General features: G+C 45.4%; 1 protein-coding gene across 1 annotated transcript in view; it reads left to right on the top strand.

Moving 5' to 3' along the window:
• The window catches only part of pdgfrb (platelet-derived growth factor receptor, beta polypeptide), a 52,208-nt gene extending 36,332 nt beyond the window's left edge, over nt 1-15,876 (top strand). Inside the window, exons 15-21 of the mRNA XM_080201268.1 lie at nt 2,642-2,760; nt 4,171-4,293; nt 4,822-4,933; nt 6,496-6,595; nt 7,074-7,179; nt 9,148-9,392; nt 10,357-15,876. Coding sequence (XP_080057394.1) covers nt 2,642-2,760; nt 4,171-4,293; nt 4,822-4,933; nt 6,496-6,595; nt 7,074-7,179; nt 9,148-9,392; nt 10,357-10,492 — 941 coding nt within the window. The 3' untranslated portion in view covers nt 10,493-15,876. The remainder of the gene's footprint in view (nt 1-2,641; nt 2,761-4,170; nt 4,294-4,821; nt 4,934-6,495; nt 6,596-7,073; nt 7,180-9,147; nt 9,393-10,356) is intronic.
• The last annotated feature ends 2,037 nt before the right edge of the window (nt 15,877-17,913 follow it).

The raw sequence follows: 17,913 nt of genomic DNA on the forward strand, positions 1-17,913 counted from the left end.
CCATGGGATTCCCAACCTCTGACCTTGTAAAGACGCTCATTCACTGGTTTAAGGAAAATATAACTCGTGTGCTTACAGGTTAAAGCTATACCGAGGCTGGCAGCCTCATGTTGCAACCAGCTTCTGAGATGGATTCTGAGTGCAGAAGCCTGCACTTACCAGGGTGATCCCCCCACCCTGCTCCCTGGTTGGGTCTCTGGTCATGTGACCCTTGTTTTGCAGATTGACCCTAAATGGTACAATTACCACAGACCTGCTCTTATAGGCACAGTGGCCGGTCCAGTTCCATTTCTGCTCGTTTTTACTCACCTGAGTGGATAAAGGGACCTTGGTTTAAAATACCATCTGAAAGGGGGCACTTCTGACAGTGTTGCATTCCCTCAGCACTGCACTGTTTTAAAAATGTATTTATTTATAAGTGTCACAAGTAGGTTTACATTAGCACCGCAATGAGGTTACTGTGAAAATCCCCTAGTTGCCACACTCCGGCGCCTGTTTGGGTACACTGAGGGAGAATTTAGAATGACCAATGCACCCAACTAGCACATCTTTCAGACTGTGAGAGGAAATCGGATCAGCCGGAGGAAACCCACGCAGACACAGGGAGAACGTGCAAACTCCACACAGACAGTGACCCAAGCCAGGATCGAACCCAGATCCCTGGCACTCTGAGGTAGCAGTGCTAACCGCTGCACTGGGAGTGTCAGCCTGGGTCTTGTGCTCAGGTGTCAAGGAACGCGGAATGAACCCAAAACATTCTGACTCAAAACTGAGAGAGCTACTCACTGAGCTACAACTGATACCTGTAAAGACCCCAAGGCTATAAGACAGCCAATGTCGTGGGTCAACATTTAACCTTCCAGCAACATCGGTTAAAAAAAAATTGTTCTAATCAATAATCACATTTTCAGCTGCTGGAAAAATGGCTACTGTCCTTCCTACATTACCTTGGGCACGGTAGCACAGTGGTTAGCATTGTTGCTTCGCAGCGCCAGGGACCCAGATTCGATACCTGGCTTGAGTCACTGTCTGTGTGAAGTCTGCACGTTCTCCCCGTGTCTGCGTGGGTTTCCTCCGGGTGCTCCGGTTTCCTCCCACAGTCTGAAAGACATGGTGGTTAGGGTGCATTGGCCGTGCTAATTTCTCCCTCAGTGTACCTGAAGAGGCGACTTGGCGATTTTCACAGTAACTTCATTGCAGTGTTAATGTAAGCTTTGCTTGTGGCACCAATAAATAAACTTTTAACTTTAATTTAACTCTGCTTCAGAGAGTAACCTCAGTGGTTGTAAAGCACACTATGCATCCTGTGACCATGAAAGACGCTATTGAAATGGAATTCTAAAAAAAACTTTTTAAAGAAGTGCAAAGACACATTTATTTTTAACGTTTCCAAGATTTTTCTCCTGGATTAGCTCACATAACCTCCTGGGGATTAGTCATTAATCCCAGAGAGTCCGGCCTATTCCAGGTGGGATAATAACCCTGACTTTGGAATGCGCCGATTCTTGAGAGGTTAACACAAGGACCCCTCTGGGGATTTAAATGGGCATTATCCAATGTAAAGTTAAAGCACTTGGGATTGCAGCTCATGTCTTGAGATGGATAGAAAGCTGGTTAGCAGATAGGAAGCAAAGAGTTGACATGAATGGATCTTTTTCTGATTGGCAGTCAGTAACTTGTGGAGTTCAGCAGGGATCTGTGCTAGGACCCCAACTGTTCACATTATATATTAACGATTTGGAAGAGGGAACTGAATGTAATATCTCCCAATTTGCAAATGATACAAGGTTGGGTGGGAGGGTGAGCTGTGAGGAGGCTGCAAAGATGCTTCAATGTGATTTGGACAGGCAGAGTGTGTGGGCATCTGCATGGCAGATGCAGCATAATGTGGATAAATGTGAGGTTATCCACTTGAGTAGCAATAATAGGGAGAGAGATTATTACTTGAATTGGTGTAAGTTGAGAGAGGTGGATACTCAGTGATAGGGGATCTCATAGAAACTTACAAAATTCTAACAGGATTAGACAGGATAGATTCAGAATGTTCCCAATGGTGGGGGGGCCCACAATTAGGGGTCATAGTTAGAGGATAAGGGGTAAACCTTTTAGAACTGAGGTAAGGAGAAATTTTTTCACCCAGAAAGTGGTGGAATTCACGGAATGTAGCTGAGGCCAAAACTTTGTTAAATTTCAAGAAGAAATTAGATATCGTTCTTGAGGCTAAAGGGATCAAGGGATGGGGGAAGGGGGGGATCAAAATATTGAACTTGATGTTCAGCCGTGATCAAAATGAATGGTGGAGTAGGCTCAAAGGGCCAAATGGCCTACTCCTGCTTCTAGTTTCTATGTTTCTATATTAAAGATCCCTGGGTATCATGAAAGGAGAAGCATCGATTCTCCTCTTGTCCTAGACTAACATGTTTTCAACAACCAAGGCCACCTGAAGCACGGACTAACCGCTCGCGGTGGCCCTGGGATCTTGCTCTGCACAAAATGGCTGCCATGTCTTCCCCTGAAATAGCAAGTGGTACATCTGGAACTGATTGGTAATGTGTCACACCAGTTGGTGTGTTTCTGAAAGATGTCACAGAGCCCATCCTGACTGCGAGTGCCTTACCCAGACTGTCATGTTCTTTTGAAGAGCGGGAGGTCACAGAGGATAAGCTACTGATCAGTGAGTCTCCAATACTGAGCTACATGGATCTGGTCGGAATTAGTTACCAAGTGGCAGAAGGAATGGAATTCCTCTCATTAAAAAATGTAAGCCATTCAATTCTGTCTCTGCCTCGTTCTGTGTCACTGCTTCGCTCTATGTCACTGCCTCTCTGTCTCTGTGTGTTCCTATGTCTCTGTCTTTCTGATCATGTCTCTGTGTGTCCCTGTGTCTCCGTCAGGTCTCTGACTGTGTCTTTGTGTTTGTCTGACTGTGTTGCTGTGTCAACCTCTCAACCTATCTCTACCATGTCTGTCTCCATCTCGCTCTGTCTCTGCCTGTGTTGGGGTCTGTGCTGTCGTTTTCACATTCTGAGCCAGTCAAGTGTTGGCTGCCTGTATATGGAACCAGGGGAGGGGGAATGTGGAGCAGGAACAGAAGAGGATACACACACTTTGCTCATCCACATTCCCAAACTGTCTTACTTTGATTGCTTCCAATGAGTTGGATTGTTGCTGGAAGTCACTGGCTGTGAATACTGACAGCCAATCAGATCAAACAATTCAAATATTCCACACTCCACCAGATGTCCTGTCAGTTCCTGATGATGTAATTGGATTTATGGGGATTACCCTCCTGATAATATCCCTGGGATGCCCCACCTCAGCTCCTGATAATCATAGAATAGAATCATATAATCCCTACAGTACAGGAGGTCATTCAACCCATCAAGCCTGAACCGTTAACAACCCCACCCAGGCCCTATCCCTGTAACCCCACATATTTACCCTGCTATTCCCCTTGACACTAAGGGACAATTTACCCTGGCCAATCTACCTAACCTGCACATCTTTGGAGTCTGGGAGGAAACCGGAGCACCCAGAGGAAACCCACGCAGACACGGGGAGAACATGCAGACTCCACACAGACCTGAGGCCAGAATTGGGTCCCTGTGAGGCAACAATGTTAACTGAGCCACCCCAATGATGTTACTGTGTTCTGGGTGTACTATTGTGGAGTTGTGATGAATTATTGCTTTTTAGTTTTAACAGCGTTTCTATCGGGTTTTTTTGGGTATAAGTATTGTTTTCACTTTCAGTAGGGAGAGACAGTGGCGTAGTAGGAATGTTACTAGACTAGTAATCGAGTGACCCGGGTTAATGTTCTGTGTATGTGGGTTCAAATCCCATCATAGCAGCTGATGGAATTTATATTCAGTTAATAAAGTCTGGAATTAAAAAGCTACTCCCAATCAAGTGACCATGAAACCATTGTCGATTGTCGTAAAAACCCATCTCGTTCACTAATGTCCTTTAGGGAAGGAAATCTGCCGTCCTTACCTGGTCTGGCCTACATGTGACTCCAGAGCCACAGCAATGTGGTTCATACTTACTGCACCTTGAAATGGTCAAGGAAGACACTCAGTTCAAGGGGCAAGTCAAGTTGGACAATAAATGCTGGCCTAGCCAGCGATGTCCACATCCCATGAAGGAATAATTTTTGTTTTGTTTTGACAGTGTGTCCATCGGGATTTAGCAGCACGGAATGTGCTGATCTGTGAAGGAAAACTTGCAAAAATCTGTGACTTTGGATTGGCACGGGACATAATGAATGATTCTAATTATATATCGAGAGGGAGTGTGAGTATCTCACCATCTATTTAAATATCACAAATCGTATAAATATTACCATCTGTTTTTCCTTTCTGTCTCCCCCCCACCCACTTCTCTCTCTCTCTATTTCCCTCTATTTCTCTAACTTCCCCTCTCTCTCTTCCCCATCTCTCTCTATCTTCCCCATCTCTCCCAATGTTCCCCTCTCTCTGTATCTTCCCCTCTCTCTTATCTCTCCATTTCTCTCTTCATCTCTCCATCTCTCTCTTTCAATCCATCTCTGTCTCTCCATCTCTCTATCTCAATCCCTCCATCTCCCCTTCCTTCTCTCTCTCTAGCTTCCCTTTTTTCTCTCTAACTTACCCATTCTCTCTATCTCACCCCCCCCCCATCTCTCTCTCTCTCTATCTCCCCCCTTTTCTCTACCTTCCCCTTGTTTTTGTGTGTTATAAGTTGAAGTCACGATGAGTTATTTTTGCTGCATTCACTTTGTTGGCTGTATCAGTAGTTTGTATGATAACCTGGTTAGTAACTAATAACTGATCTGGTTCCCAGACCTTTTTGCCTCTGAAATGGATGGCGCCAGAGAGCATTTTCAACAATTTGTATACCACACGGAGTGACGTCTGGTCCTACGCAGTCCTTCTCTGGGAGATCTTCACCCTTGGTAAGGCACCTCCAAACATCCCTCTTCCCTCTCTGACTCTTCTTCATCATTAAGAACACTCCTGTGTTCGGGGGGAAAACTCAGAGTGGTTGCTACGTCAAGTCGAGATAAATCGCACGTCTTGTCATCTCAGTGCACCCTCCTACTGACCACAATCACATCGACTTTACACACAGGTGAAGTTAGAATATAGATCAACCACATTCTCATTGAATGGCTGAGTAGACTGCATGGCCTCTTCCTGTTCCAATGTTCTCTGCAAGCCCTTAAAAAGAAGCTGGTGTCCACATCAGCTCTCCCAAGGAATCCAGTGGTTGGGATTAATTGGTTGTCAGCCTTGGTTTAGTGCCGGCACAGTGGTTAGCACTGCTGCCTCAGAGTACCAGGGACCTGGGTTCGATTCCAGTCTTGGGTCTCTGTCTGTGTAAACTCGCACATCTCCCCGTGTCTGCGTGGGCTTCCTCCAGGTACTCTGGTTTCCTCCCACAGTCCGAAGATGTGTTAATTAGGAGGATTGGTCATGCTAAGTTGCCCCTTAGCGTCTAAAGATAAGTAGGTTAGGTGGATTAGCCCTGGTCAATGCATGGGGTTATGAGGATAGAGCAGGGGACAGCGTAAAATGCTCTTTCGGAGGGTGGATGCAGATCCTGAAGGGCCAAAGGGCTGCATCCTGCATGGTAGGGATTCTATGGAGCCTATGAATAGCACAGTCTTTCACCTTTGAATCAAAAGTTGTGTGTTTATCTCTCGCTCCAGGGACTTGAGCACACTATCCAGCAGGGGATTGAGGGATTGCTGGACTGTCCAGGGTAGGGGTCCATCTTTCAGATTAAATATTAAACCGCGGCCACTCAGGTGTAAAACTTCACACCGGCATTATTGTGAGGAAACCATAGGCTGCCCTGATTCCAAGGCGGTCAAGGCTCGGAGAACAGCGTTCTCTGTTGGCCTCAGGTGGGATAGTACGGATCTCGGGCAGACGTGCTGGTAAAATACCGCCCATAATGTCCTGATCCAGCATTTATCCCTCAATCGCCATCATTAATCATCCGATCACCATCATGTGGTACAGAGGTAGCATCCTCCCTCTGGACCAGAACCTCCAGGTTCGAGTCCCAGGGCCAGGACTTATTGGCCACGTTCATTACATGGTTCAGCAGGCTGATAATTAGTTCAGAAAACCTTGCATCACTTCCCTCCACTGTTCCCCAAATGGAAAAAAGTGTGTGTGACAATACTAAAAGATAAATAAACTGCAGTGGGATTATTCTGTGTTGCCACATTTCTTACATTGCAACAGTACCTGTCTTTCATTGGCTGTGACATGCTTCAGAATGTCCTGAGAGTCTGACAGGTGCTACATCAATGCAAGTCTTTAAATTTAGATCTGATGACTAGACTGAGCCTTATAACAATGAGAATGCAATTAAACTGATGTTTAATGCCAAAGTAACTGTAGCTTCTTTCTTTTCCCCCTTCCTTGCACTCTCCTTTTTCTCTTACTCCCTCTTTCTACCTCTCTTTTACTTTTTCTTTTATCTTTCTGTTTCTTTCCTTCCAAGGTGGGACACCATACCCGGAGCTTCCTGTCAACGACCAGTTCTACAATGCCATTAGACGTGGTTACAGAATGCCCAAACCTCACTACGCCTCCGATGAAATGTGAGTCACTGTCAGGAGAGACTGAGCCAGGCACAAGCTAGAGAGGCAAGGATGATGGTCAGGATCGAGCCAAGGTCAAGGGGCCCCGTAACCCCTCGCATTGAAAAGAACAGGAGAAATTAGCCCAGGGTGAATAAAGGAGATGCGGGTGGGAAAGGAGAACACTAACTCGAGGAAGGAGGTGGCTGAGGGAGGGGAGAATAAGGGAGGAGGAAGGGGATTCCACAGTCCAGACAGGAGACGGATGGAGGGGCTGAGAGATGGGGGGGTTTGAGAGAGGGGACATTGAGGGAGAGGGACTGAGGGAGGGGGGATTGTGCAGAGGGAGACAGAGGGAAGATGACTGATGGGGACTGAGGCAGGGTAACCAAGGGAGTGGGGACTGAGGGAGGGGAAGGAGTTCCACAGTAAGAAAATAAGTCTGGGCAAATGTTGCCTATGGCCTAACCTTAAGATTGTTTTTGAAATGATGTTGCAGATATCAAATCATGCAGAAATGTTGGAATGATGAGTTTGAGAAGAGACCTTCATTCTCCAATTTAGTACAATACATGGGAAACCTACTCACTGAGGGCTATAAGAAGGTAAATACAAAATTGAATGAAATACAGATTTTGTTCTCGGAATATTTACTTGTGTGCTTTATTGGTAACAATAGTGTTTGCACCCGGGTGTAGTTACAACTATATTCAACGAGTTCAACACCAGTCAGGACAAAGCACCAGCTTGATTGTCACCCAATCCATTACCTTAGACACTCACTCCCTCCACCACTCATGCACAGTGGCTGCAGTGTGCACCATCTGTAAGATGCACTGCAGCAACTCACCAAGGCTCCTGTGACAACAGCTTCCAAATCCCTGACCTCTACCACCGAGAACAGTGATGGAGAGCCCAGACTAGTGAGTGGCCCGCCTTCATCTCCATGACTGCAAAACTGAAATCGGAACTGTTCACTAATCATAACGCTTGAATGAAACATTTCATACAGACTGAATATTTTGTAACAAATTATAAAAAATGCTTAATCATTCATATATTAATGGAACTGTCACCAACTTCAAGTCATTGCTGTGAACAATCAGCACATACCTCACCACTTTGATTTTGATTTATTATTGTCACATGTATTAACATACAGAGAGAAGTATTGTTTTTGCACGCTTTACAGACAAAGTATACCATTCATAGAGAAGGAAATGAGAGAGTGCAGAATGCAGTGTTACAGTCATAGCTAGGGTGTAGAGAAAGATCAACTTAATGCGAAGTAAGTCCATTCACCAGTCTGTTGGCAGCAGGGAGGAAGCTGTTCTTGAGTTGATTGGTATGTGATCTCAGACTTTTGTATCTTTTTCCCGACAGAAGAAGGTGGAAGAGAGAATGTCCAGGGTGTGCGGGGCCCTTAATTATGCTTTTCCGTGGCAGCAGGAAGTGGTGTAGACAGAGTCAATGGAAGGGTATAGTTTGAGTGATGGACTGGGCTTCGTTCACGACCTTTCGTAGTTTCTTGTAGTCTTGGACAGAGCAGGAGCCGTACCAAGCTGTGTTACGACCTTGCTTTACGCACGAATCACTTCAGTCACTCCAGTAGGAAAAATACTACATGGATGGAAATCAGCAGAATGTGGACACCCTACGCATGGGAAATGATCAACTAAATGTTTCGTGGGGCCGCATTCAGAACCCTGATGGTTCAATGTGGCCTCCGGGCTGCAGGTTGCCCACTGTTGACCAAGAAGGGCAAGGGCAGCAGATACCTGGAAACACCACCATCTGGTGGCTCCCCTTCAAGTCACTCGCTATCCTGACTCGTAAATATATCACTGTTCCTTCACAGTCACTGGGTGAAAATCCTAGAATTCCCTACCTAACAGCACTGTGGGTGTATGAACCCTGTCCTCGCCAATGATGGCCACATCCCATGAATGGATTCATTAGGGGACATAGGTTTAAGGTGCGTGGGGAAAATGTTTAGAGGGGATGTGCAAGACAAATTTTTTTACACAGAGGGTGGTGAATGTCTGGAACGTGTTGCCCGGGGTGGGGTGGTGGTGGGAGCAGGTACGATAAGGGGCAATTAGACGAATACATGAATAGGATGGAAATGGAAGGATACGGACTCCGTAAGTGCATACGGTTTTAGTTTAGGCAGGGTATTATGATCGGAGCAGGGTTGGAGGGCTGAAGGACCTGTTCCTGTGTTCTTTGTCCTTTATCAAATGCTCACGGCCCAAAGCAACAGACGTGATCTCAAAACGGAATCAGGCGTTATTGTCTTGTCCAAACCCCTTCACCGAGAACATTAGCATCACCCCCCCCACCCCACCCTCACTGGTGTGCCTGTACTAGTGTCTTACCCCCAATACCAGATGTGTCAATAACGGCACGTGTACACACTTAAACCTGGGGTCATTTTGACCAAGGCGCGCGTAAGGCGATGTAACTGACAAGATGGTATATTTGGTGGTACGAAGAGTGGAATTTGCAATAGCCACATGTCTAAAATGCTGATTGGTTTCTGTCCCCTCCCCCACTCCACAACACACCTCTAGAAATACGCCCAGGTTAACCAGGATTTCCTGAAGAGTGACCACCCAGCGATATGCCGCACTGGGGCTAAGTTCTTCCAACTCAACGACAATGTGATCTACTCCAACTGCACAGAAGGTCTTCCCAATGGCACCAACAATGGCTACATCATCCCACTGCCCGACCCAGAGCCCACTGAGGAGTCCGCAGATCCCAGCAATGAGACAGAGAACTCCCCAACTCAGTCTGCCACAGGAACAAGGCCAAGGTAAAAAAAATCAAGCTTCACACAGTAATAGCTGGGCCATTCAGCCCTTTTACTCTCTGCTGTCTCTCCCTCTGTGATGTATTATTCTATATTTCAATGAACTGATTTTTTATCTCCCACAATTTATATTTTTCATGATTTTTACTAGTTTTATTTTGCACTGTTTTCATTAGTTTGTTGTTTCAATTTCTAACTTGTCACCTAACTACAACTTCTCTGATTATCTGACCATTATCACATTGCTGCCTTTGGGAGCTAGCTGTGTGCACATTGGCTTTTTTATTCATTTGTGGGACCTGGGCATCACTGGCTGGCCAGCATTTATTGCCCAACCCTAGTTGCCCTTGAACTGAGTGGCTTGCTGGGCCATTTCAGAGGGAAGTTGAGAGTCAGCCACATTGCTGTGTCTCTGGAGTCACATGTGGGCCTGACTGGGTAAGGACGGCAGATTTCCTCCCTTAAAGGGCATTGGTGAACCAGCTAGAGTTTTCTGACAATCAGCAATGGTTTCATGGTCAATCAGTAGGCTCTCAATTTCAGATATTTTTTATTGAAATGTTCTGGGGATTCGAACCCAGATCCCCAGAACACAAGTTGAGTTCCTGGATGCATAGTCCAGTGATAATACCACTAGGCCATTGCCTCCCCTCTGGTTGCTGTGCTTCCTATGTTATAACCGTGTCTATGTTTCGAAAGGACATCATTGGCCACAAGATGCTTTGATGTCATTAGGTTGTGTAAGGAACTATAGAAATGCAAGTCCTTTGTTTCCATTTGAGCAGATTTAATTATTGCCTCTTGACTGAAGCTGACTGACATTACCTTCTCTCCTTCGTAAGCTTGTCAACCTCCTATACTATGGGTGTTGGCCCTTCATCTGATTCGCTATTGAAGAGGAAACATTAACTGTACTAATGAATGGAAAGGGTTATTAAGATGTGCTCTCTCCATCCTCTCGTTTCAGTTCCCTTGTATGTGTGGAGAATGGAGAAGTGACCAACACCAGCGATTCTGCTCAGGAGCCCGAGGGCCCCAAGGAGCTTCAGATGGACACTGAAGATGATGCTAATCTGCCTGACGTGGAGGACAGTTTCCTGTGATCGTCACATCCTGGGACCTGCAGAACTTCCTCGGAATGTTCAACTTTTTCTAAAGTACAAACTCTGAGAAAAATCCCAATTAAATGTGTTGCCTGGAAGGTCCTGTGGGAATCAGGGCAAGTCAAATATTGGAATAATAATGTGAAAATCTTGGCAGCGCAAGGAGTCCCTACTGTAAACATGTCCACTATCCACTGGGCAGGGATTAGATTGTCAAATGTACATTTGTATCTGGGGTGAATGTGACTGTTCTATTTCATGTTTCATTGATTGGACGTGAAATTGTCACAGAAATAGGATTTTGTGTTTCAGACATGATGTTTGCTTATAATTTCCAACTCCCAGTCCTGCCGTCTTTCTCTTTCTTAGAGCTTTACCATGTTAAAATCAAGCCCTGTCTGCACCGTCTCCCACTCTCTGAATTCATCCCATCTCTCTATCTCCCAAACAGTGAGTTTCCTCAACTCCCTCAAGTCTTCCGTCCAGACTATATAACTCCGCTGCCCCCTCAGCCCCCCTTCCGGCTTTGGAACCCAAGCTCCTCATCGATCGGACATGGCGCCTTGCCCTGGGATACACTCCCTGGCACTGCCGCGCACTACTTTGAGTTGGGTCTCCAGCAGGACTTCTCAGAGGTCCTGGTACATCACGATCTTCCTTGAGTTTGGGAACATGGGGGTCTGAACTTGGGGTTGAACTGGAATGCTCATCCTTTTTAAAGATATGTATAGCTTGGCCCAGGGCAGTGGTAGAGAGTGGCAGAATGAAGAGATCACTGTGCTATAAGGGCGTCCATATGTACCATTGACTGTTTAACTCTTTTGGCAGGAACTTGTCTTCACCAATTCCAACATTTTCTTTCTTCTCAGTGGGACCTTTCTCTGGTTCTGATCTGGAGTAAAAGTATTTTCAGGGTATTATTATACAGATAGGAGCCATTGTAGATGTCAGGTTTGTATTATGTTGCATCTATTGAGATTATTCTTGCCCATTACATTTCACCTTATAATTAGCATTTTTTTGCACAAAACGGGACTATATAGAGGAATTATTTTTCTTTTTTTATGGAATATTGTAAATATGATATCTTTGCCATGCAGTTTTGTTTATTTTGGAAGCTTTGAGTGCTCTCAGTCCATGATGTCAGTGTCATAAGATGCTTGTGTCTCTGTGTGTGAGGTGCAGGGGATGTTTGCTCCTCAGCCACCACCAAAAGGAAACACTAATAACGGAACCTCAGTTACCAAGAATCTTAATCATGACCACAAGTAAGGAAAGCAACTTCCAAACCATGGCTTTCAATTGATCCAAGATCACTTCAGTCTTCCTGGGCCAGACATTCACCAAGAGAGCAGATGAGTCAAGCAGCATGGATTCCTAAATCAGCTGAAAGGAATAGAAATATTATACCCTTGGAGAAGGAGGCTTGTGAGGAGGATCAACACCAGCATGCTGCAGATGGGCCAAATGGCCTGTTTCTGTGCTGTAACTTTTAAGCAACTTCACTCGTTTGAAGATAACACCGTCTTTTCCAAGCTTCTATGCAGAATAAGGAACCAGTCGGGAAGAGGGGCGGCACAGTGGTTAACACTGCTGCCTCACGGCGCCAGGGACATGTGTTCAATTCCAGCCTCGGGTTACTGTCTGTGTGGAGTTTGTATGTTCTCCCCGTATTTGTGTGGGTATCTTCTGGGTGCTCTGGTCTCTTCCTACAGTCCAAAGACATGTGGGTTAGATAGATTAGCCATGGGAAATTGCCCCTTGGTGTCAAAAGATGTATAGGTTAGATGGATTAGCCAGGGTAAATATGTGGGGTTGTGGAGATAAGGGGAGGGGTGGGCCTGGGTAAGATGCTACTCAATGGGCTGAATGACCTCCTTCTACACTGCTGGGAGGCAGAGCAGCTGGCCATGCCCAATCACATGGCAGCCAGCCATTTAGATATATGCAAGTGAGGGTCCAAGTTAATCACGCAATGAGGATGGACAGAAGGTCACTGGCCCCGCCGTTACCTCATGGGGTTGGAGATCCGGCCATCCTATTTAAACAGCACCCAGTCAGGCATCACTTCTTGCCAATCAGCTGCGTCTGTCTGGCTGTTTGTGAGGAGGATTTGTAATCGCAGCATCTGCTGGTACTTACCCCATGAAATTTCAAGAGGAGATACAGAAATCCTGCAGGATCTTCATTCCCGATGGAATCTGGATGCAGTGAGGATGTCATCAGGCACATTCCTCCATCATCCACGCCCTGCCTTCAGTGACCATCAACCTGATCCCCGCCCCAATCACCTTTGGTCATCTATGGACAGCACGGTGGCACAGTGGTTAGAATGTTGCCTCACAGCACAGGGTCCCAGGTTCTTGGCTTGGGTCACTGTCTGTGTGGAGTCTGCACATTTTTCCTATGTCTGCGTGGGTTTCCTCTGGATGCTCCAGTTTCTCCCACATTCTGACAGATATGCTGGTTAGGTGCATTGACCCGAATAGGCGCCGGACTGTGGCGACTAAGGGAGTTTCATAGTAACTTCATTGCAGTGTTAATGTAAGCCTTATTTGTGACTAACAAATAAACTTTTACTTTATTACTCCATCACCCTTGCTCAGCTTTCCAGCACACTGGAACTGCTCCCTGTAACTGTCAACCTGCCAACGCCATCCTTGACACTCCCTCTACCCTTAACCTGCCTTCTGTTAACCCCAACTCTCAAGCATCACCTTCATCCCCCCAGAAGCATGTTTCATCTATTGGGCAGAGACACTCACCCATCCAGTGTAGTCCAGCTTCCTCCCCCTGCCTCTAGGAGCCTTTGTGGAGCTGTCACCTCCCTCAGTCTGTCACTCTTCCCCATCTCCCCTCCCCACAAAGCCCCATTCACGGCCTCCCCGCAATGCATCAATGTTTCCTCTCCCCCAAAGATCTCCAAACAAAACAGGCAGCTCCTACTCAATCCAAATCCACCAGAAAGACTAGGTCACCTGCTACGTACCACATTTAACCAGTCAGTCTGAAGGTATGTGTTTCTTGCTCGCCACCTGCTTAATTCCAAAGGTACAATTTAATCTGGCAAAGTCATATTTTAATCAGCATGCATGATATGCTAATGTATTAATGTTCCCATCACTTGCCATCAAGAAGACCAATTACCCTCAATCCACCACCAATTTAATAACCAAATTTCTTTCCACCACTGCAAAGCTGACATTTTGCCTTATTCTCTCTTTTGTCAACCACCATAAGTCAATGTCCTGTGTTTAACCTGTCTGTGAATGGGAACAGTATTCTTTGTGTTGTGGGCCATGTTGCGTCAACATCTCCATCTCTGATTGGGTGGAATCCTGGAGGGTTTTATCACTTGATCTCCCAGCCCAGCACGCCATTGGTCTATTTTACAGGTCTCATTGCCTTCCCTTGTCCAATGGAAAAAGAAACGAACACTTTTGATGGCCAATTTGTTTCATTGTGGCAGTCCACGTAGCAGGCCTTCTTCCCATATCACCAACATTTTTAATGTGTTGAAAGTAAAAGCAAACAGTAACACATTTTGGGGTAACACCTGACCTTTCCCTTGGGTTTTTGCTGGACAATGTCCTGGAGATTTATCTGGAATTCTCAGAGTCTCCCTGTATTGGAAACTGCTAATGCAGTGATGTGTAAATGCAGACAATAAGAACATAAGAAATAGGAGCAGGAGTAGGCCATCTAGCCCTTCAAGCCTGCCCCGCCATTCAATAAGATCATGGCTGATCTGTCGTGGCTCAGTTCCACTTTCCCGCCTTCTCCCCATAACCCTTAATCCCCTTCCCTATCAAAAATCTATCTACCCGCGTCTTAAATATATTTAGCGAGGCAGCCTCCACCACTTCAACGGGCAGAGAATTCCAGAGATTCACCACCCTTTGAGTGAAGAAGTTCCTCCTCAAGTAGAGTGTTCTGTTGTTGTGTGGGGTATAAGTAACTGTAGGAAACCAGTGAATCATTCAATATCTCTGGTATTTGGAAAGTGTGTTCTATGTCCATGTATGTTATCATCATCGTGCAAATGGAGACCACTTGGCCCACCAACTCTCCCCTCCGAAAGAGCACCTTACCCAGACACACCTCCGTCACCCCCTTCTTGCCCTATCCCCATAACTCCATGCATTTACCATGGCTAATCCACCCAATCATGCCAATGACTAATATGTCCCTTACCCTGCAAGAGCAGCAATATCATAGGAACAACCTCACCTTTAAGTCCTTCTCCAGGTTACTTGCCATCCTGATTTGAATGGATAACACTATCTGTTCTTATGATGAGGTCAGTTCCATAAATTTGCTCCTTGACACCACAAGGAATTCAGACAGAAATTCTTCTCAGACACTAGAGAAGGGATAATCAATGCTCGCCTTGGCAGTGACATGAGAACACATTTATAAACTTTACTTTGGATCTGGATCCTACCTGCCTGAGCCACTCTTTTCATCCATATTTTCCCTGTGGATACATGAAGAAAATTCATAATGAATTGTTGAAATTTTGGGGATTAACCTGGGTCATTTGTTCATGCTTTGGGACAAAGAGGAGAAGACCTTCTGTCAAGGGGTGAGAAATCTTCCTCAAGCTACTCAAGATCGCCTCTCAGTGAGAGCCAGTTGAAATTTATCTCCTGCCTCTGATTTTCTTGCTCAGTTTTAACTAACGTGTCAAGCTGATGGCTCATCCGGTGGGAAAAGGAAATTGTGAAAAGGAAAAAAAGTTATATTGAGGTCCTACCATTAAATTCAACAGAATTGTCACATATGTGGTGATGTTGGGGTTGGCTTGCATTCCCTGGTATTGGCTTGCATTCCCTGTCACCCTTGCCATCTCCCTGTAAACACTGGGGCCATTGTGTGTCTCATCATTCCATGGTACAGCACATCCGAGTGTTTGAGTGTAACCCTCCAAATAAAAAAAACATTGGCTGCGATTGAGGAACTGAGCCCATTAGCCGTGGCGCCGCTAAGCAAAATCTGTAGCATCTTGTTCGGTCCACCTCCCAGTCATTTAAAAACTCAGACTCCTTCGAGCGCAAATTCAGCAAGAAGGTTTTTTTCCATTGACCTTAAAACCACAACATGAAACTGCCTTGAATTAGATTTATCCATGAATGACCTAAGATGACTGTGTACGAAAAGGGAGGAGGGGGTGGGTTGGGGTTTGAAGGGTTCACGCATATATTCTATATTAATAACGGTACAGATCAATATTTTTAAATCAGTTGTAACATAGACTGTGTTAGTTCTGAATGTGCATACATTATGTTGAGTATGAAAAGTATTTAGGTATGTGTGCTGTTGGTTAGTAATATACATTTCATTGATTGTATTCAGTATTAAATAAACATGTTATTTTCTAGCAATCCCACCTTGCTCTCTCTTCCTCTTAAGTATTTGCAAATATCGCAAAGAGATATTTGCAATATTAAGTGACTTAAACAGGGCTTTGTGAAGATTCCGAAATGGGATGAAAGTTTTGGAGAGGATATGCACGAGCTTACGGCCTTAGCAGCTGTAGGCATAACAATCAATGGTGGAGGGATAAAAATCTGGAATGCACAGAGGTCAGAACTGGGGAGGATGGATTGGGGTTGGGGTCGGAGACGCAGAGTTGTGAGGACAGATTTGGGGCTGGAAGGGATTACAGGGAGGGCAGAGATCATGGAGTGATTTGAACGTGAGGATGAAAATTTTAAGTTTGAGATCCAGCGAGCGCCTGGGTGAGTAGGAAGAGGCTGGTGCGAGATAGGGTATCGGCAGCCAGGTTTTACATGAGCTGAAGTTTAGGGGTGGCACAGTGGCTAGCGCTGCTGCCTCTCAGCTCCAGGGACCCAGGTTTGATTCCGGCCTTGAGTTACTGTCTGCGTGAAGTTTGCATGTTCTCCCCGTATCTGCGTGGGTTTCATTAAATGTTTCACATTTTATCACCATGTTTTCCCACAGGAAGAATATGGGTGAATTATTTATTTTAATGTTGGTTATTTAAAAGTTATTGAATTTAAATTGATCTTTTGGCAAAGTGAAGAGTGAATCAGTGACCTATTTTTAACCCTGGCCCGATTTACTTGGAAGCCTTTGCAAAATAAAATCAGGTAAGATGTGAAATGAACTGCTGATTTATTATCACCCATTTTTTTCCAGTGCTCAAGACCAGTTTCAGCTGTGAAAAAACTACTCGCTTAATATTAGCTAGTTAGCTTGTCTTAGGGATTGCAAAAACACCTCTCACGGGCTGCATTGTAAAACCTTTAATTAATTTAAGAGATATGTTAGCACAAAGCTTATATTTCTCGATGTAGAAACCAAGACTAAGAATCCTGAGACATGGCTTCAAATCCCATGCTGGCTGATGTGGAATGTAAATTCAACTGATTCAATAAAGAATCTGGAATAAGAAGCTCGTAATAGTGATCATAAAACCTGTCATCAGAGCATATCTAATTCACTAATATCCTTAGGGAAGCAAATCCGCTGTCATAAGAACATAAGAACATAAGAAATAGGAGCAGGAGTAGGCCATCTAGCCCTTCGAGCCTGCCCCGCCATTCAATAAGATCATGGCTGATCTGTCGTGGCTCAGTTCCACATTCCCGCCCTCTCCCCATAACCCTTAATCCCCTCTCTTATCAAAAACCCATCAACCCGCGTCTTAAAAATATTTAGCGAGGCAGCCTCCACCACTTCAACGGGCAGAGAATTCCAGAGATTCACCACCCTTAAACTGCACACAGTACTCCAGCTGCGGCCTCACCAATGCCCTATACAGCCGCAGCAAGACCTCCCTACTTTTATATTCAATCCCCCTCGCTATGAAGGCCAGCATCCCATTAGCCTTCCTGACCACCTGCTGCACCTGCAGGCTGGGTTTTTGCGACTCATGCACAAGGACCCCGAGGTCCCTCTGCACTGTCGCCTGCTGCAGTTTTTCACCACGTAAGTAATAATCCTTCCTACTATTATTCCTACCAAAGTGGACTACCTCGCACTTGCCAACATTAAATTCCATTTGCCAGTTCCTGGCCCATTCGCCCAGCCTATCTAGATCCTTCTGTAGACTCTCCACACCCTCCGCGCAATTTGCCATTCCACCAATCTTGGTGTCATCAGCAAATTTCGACACCCTACACTCGGTTCCCTCCTCCAGATCATCTATATAAATGGTAAATAGCTGAGGCCCCAGCACCGCCCCTACCTTGTCTGGCTGATGTGTGATTCCATTGTCACACCAACGCATTTGACCTCATTGTGCCCTCTGAAATGATTGAGCAAACAACATTGTTGTATTCAAGAGTAATTAATGATGTACAATAATGGTGCATGAACCATAAAGAGTTAGTAGATAGGTACAGCAAGTGATTAGGAAGGCAAACTGAATGTTCTTGTTTATTGGGGTTAACACA

Source organism: Carcharhinus amblyrhynchos, chromosome 13 (assembly GCF_965287045.1).
Source record: "Carcharhinus amblyrhynchos chromosome 13, sCarAmb.v2.hapA, whole genome shotgun sequence".
Lineage (NCBI taxonomy): Eukaryota > Metazoa > Chordata > Chondrichthyes > Carcharhiniformes > Carcharhinidae > Carcharhinus > Carcharhinus amblyrhynchos.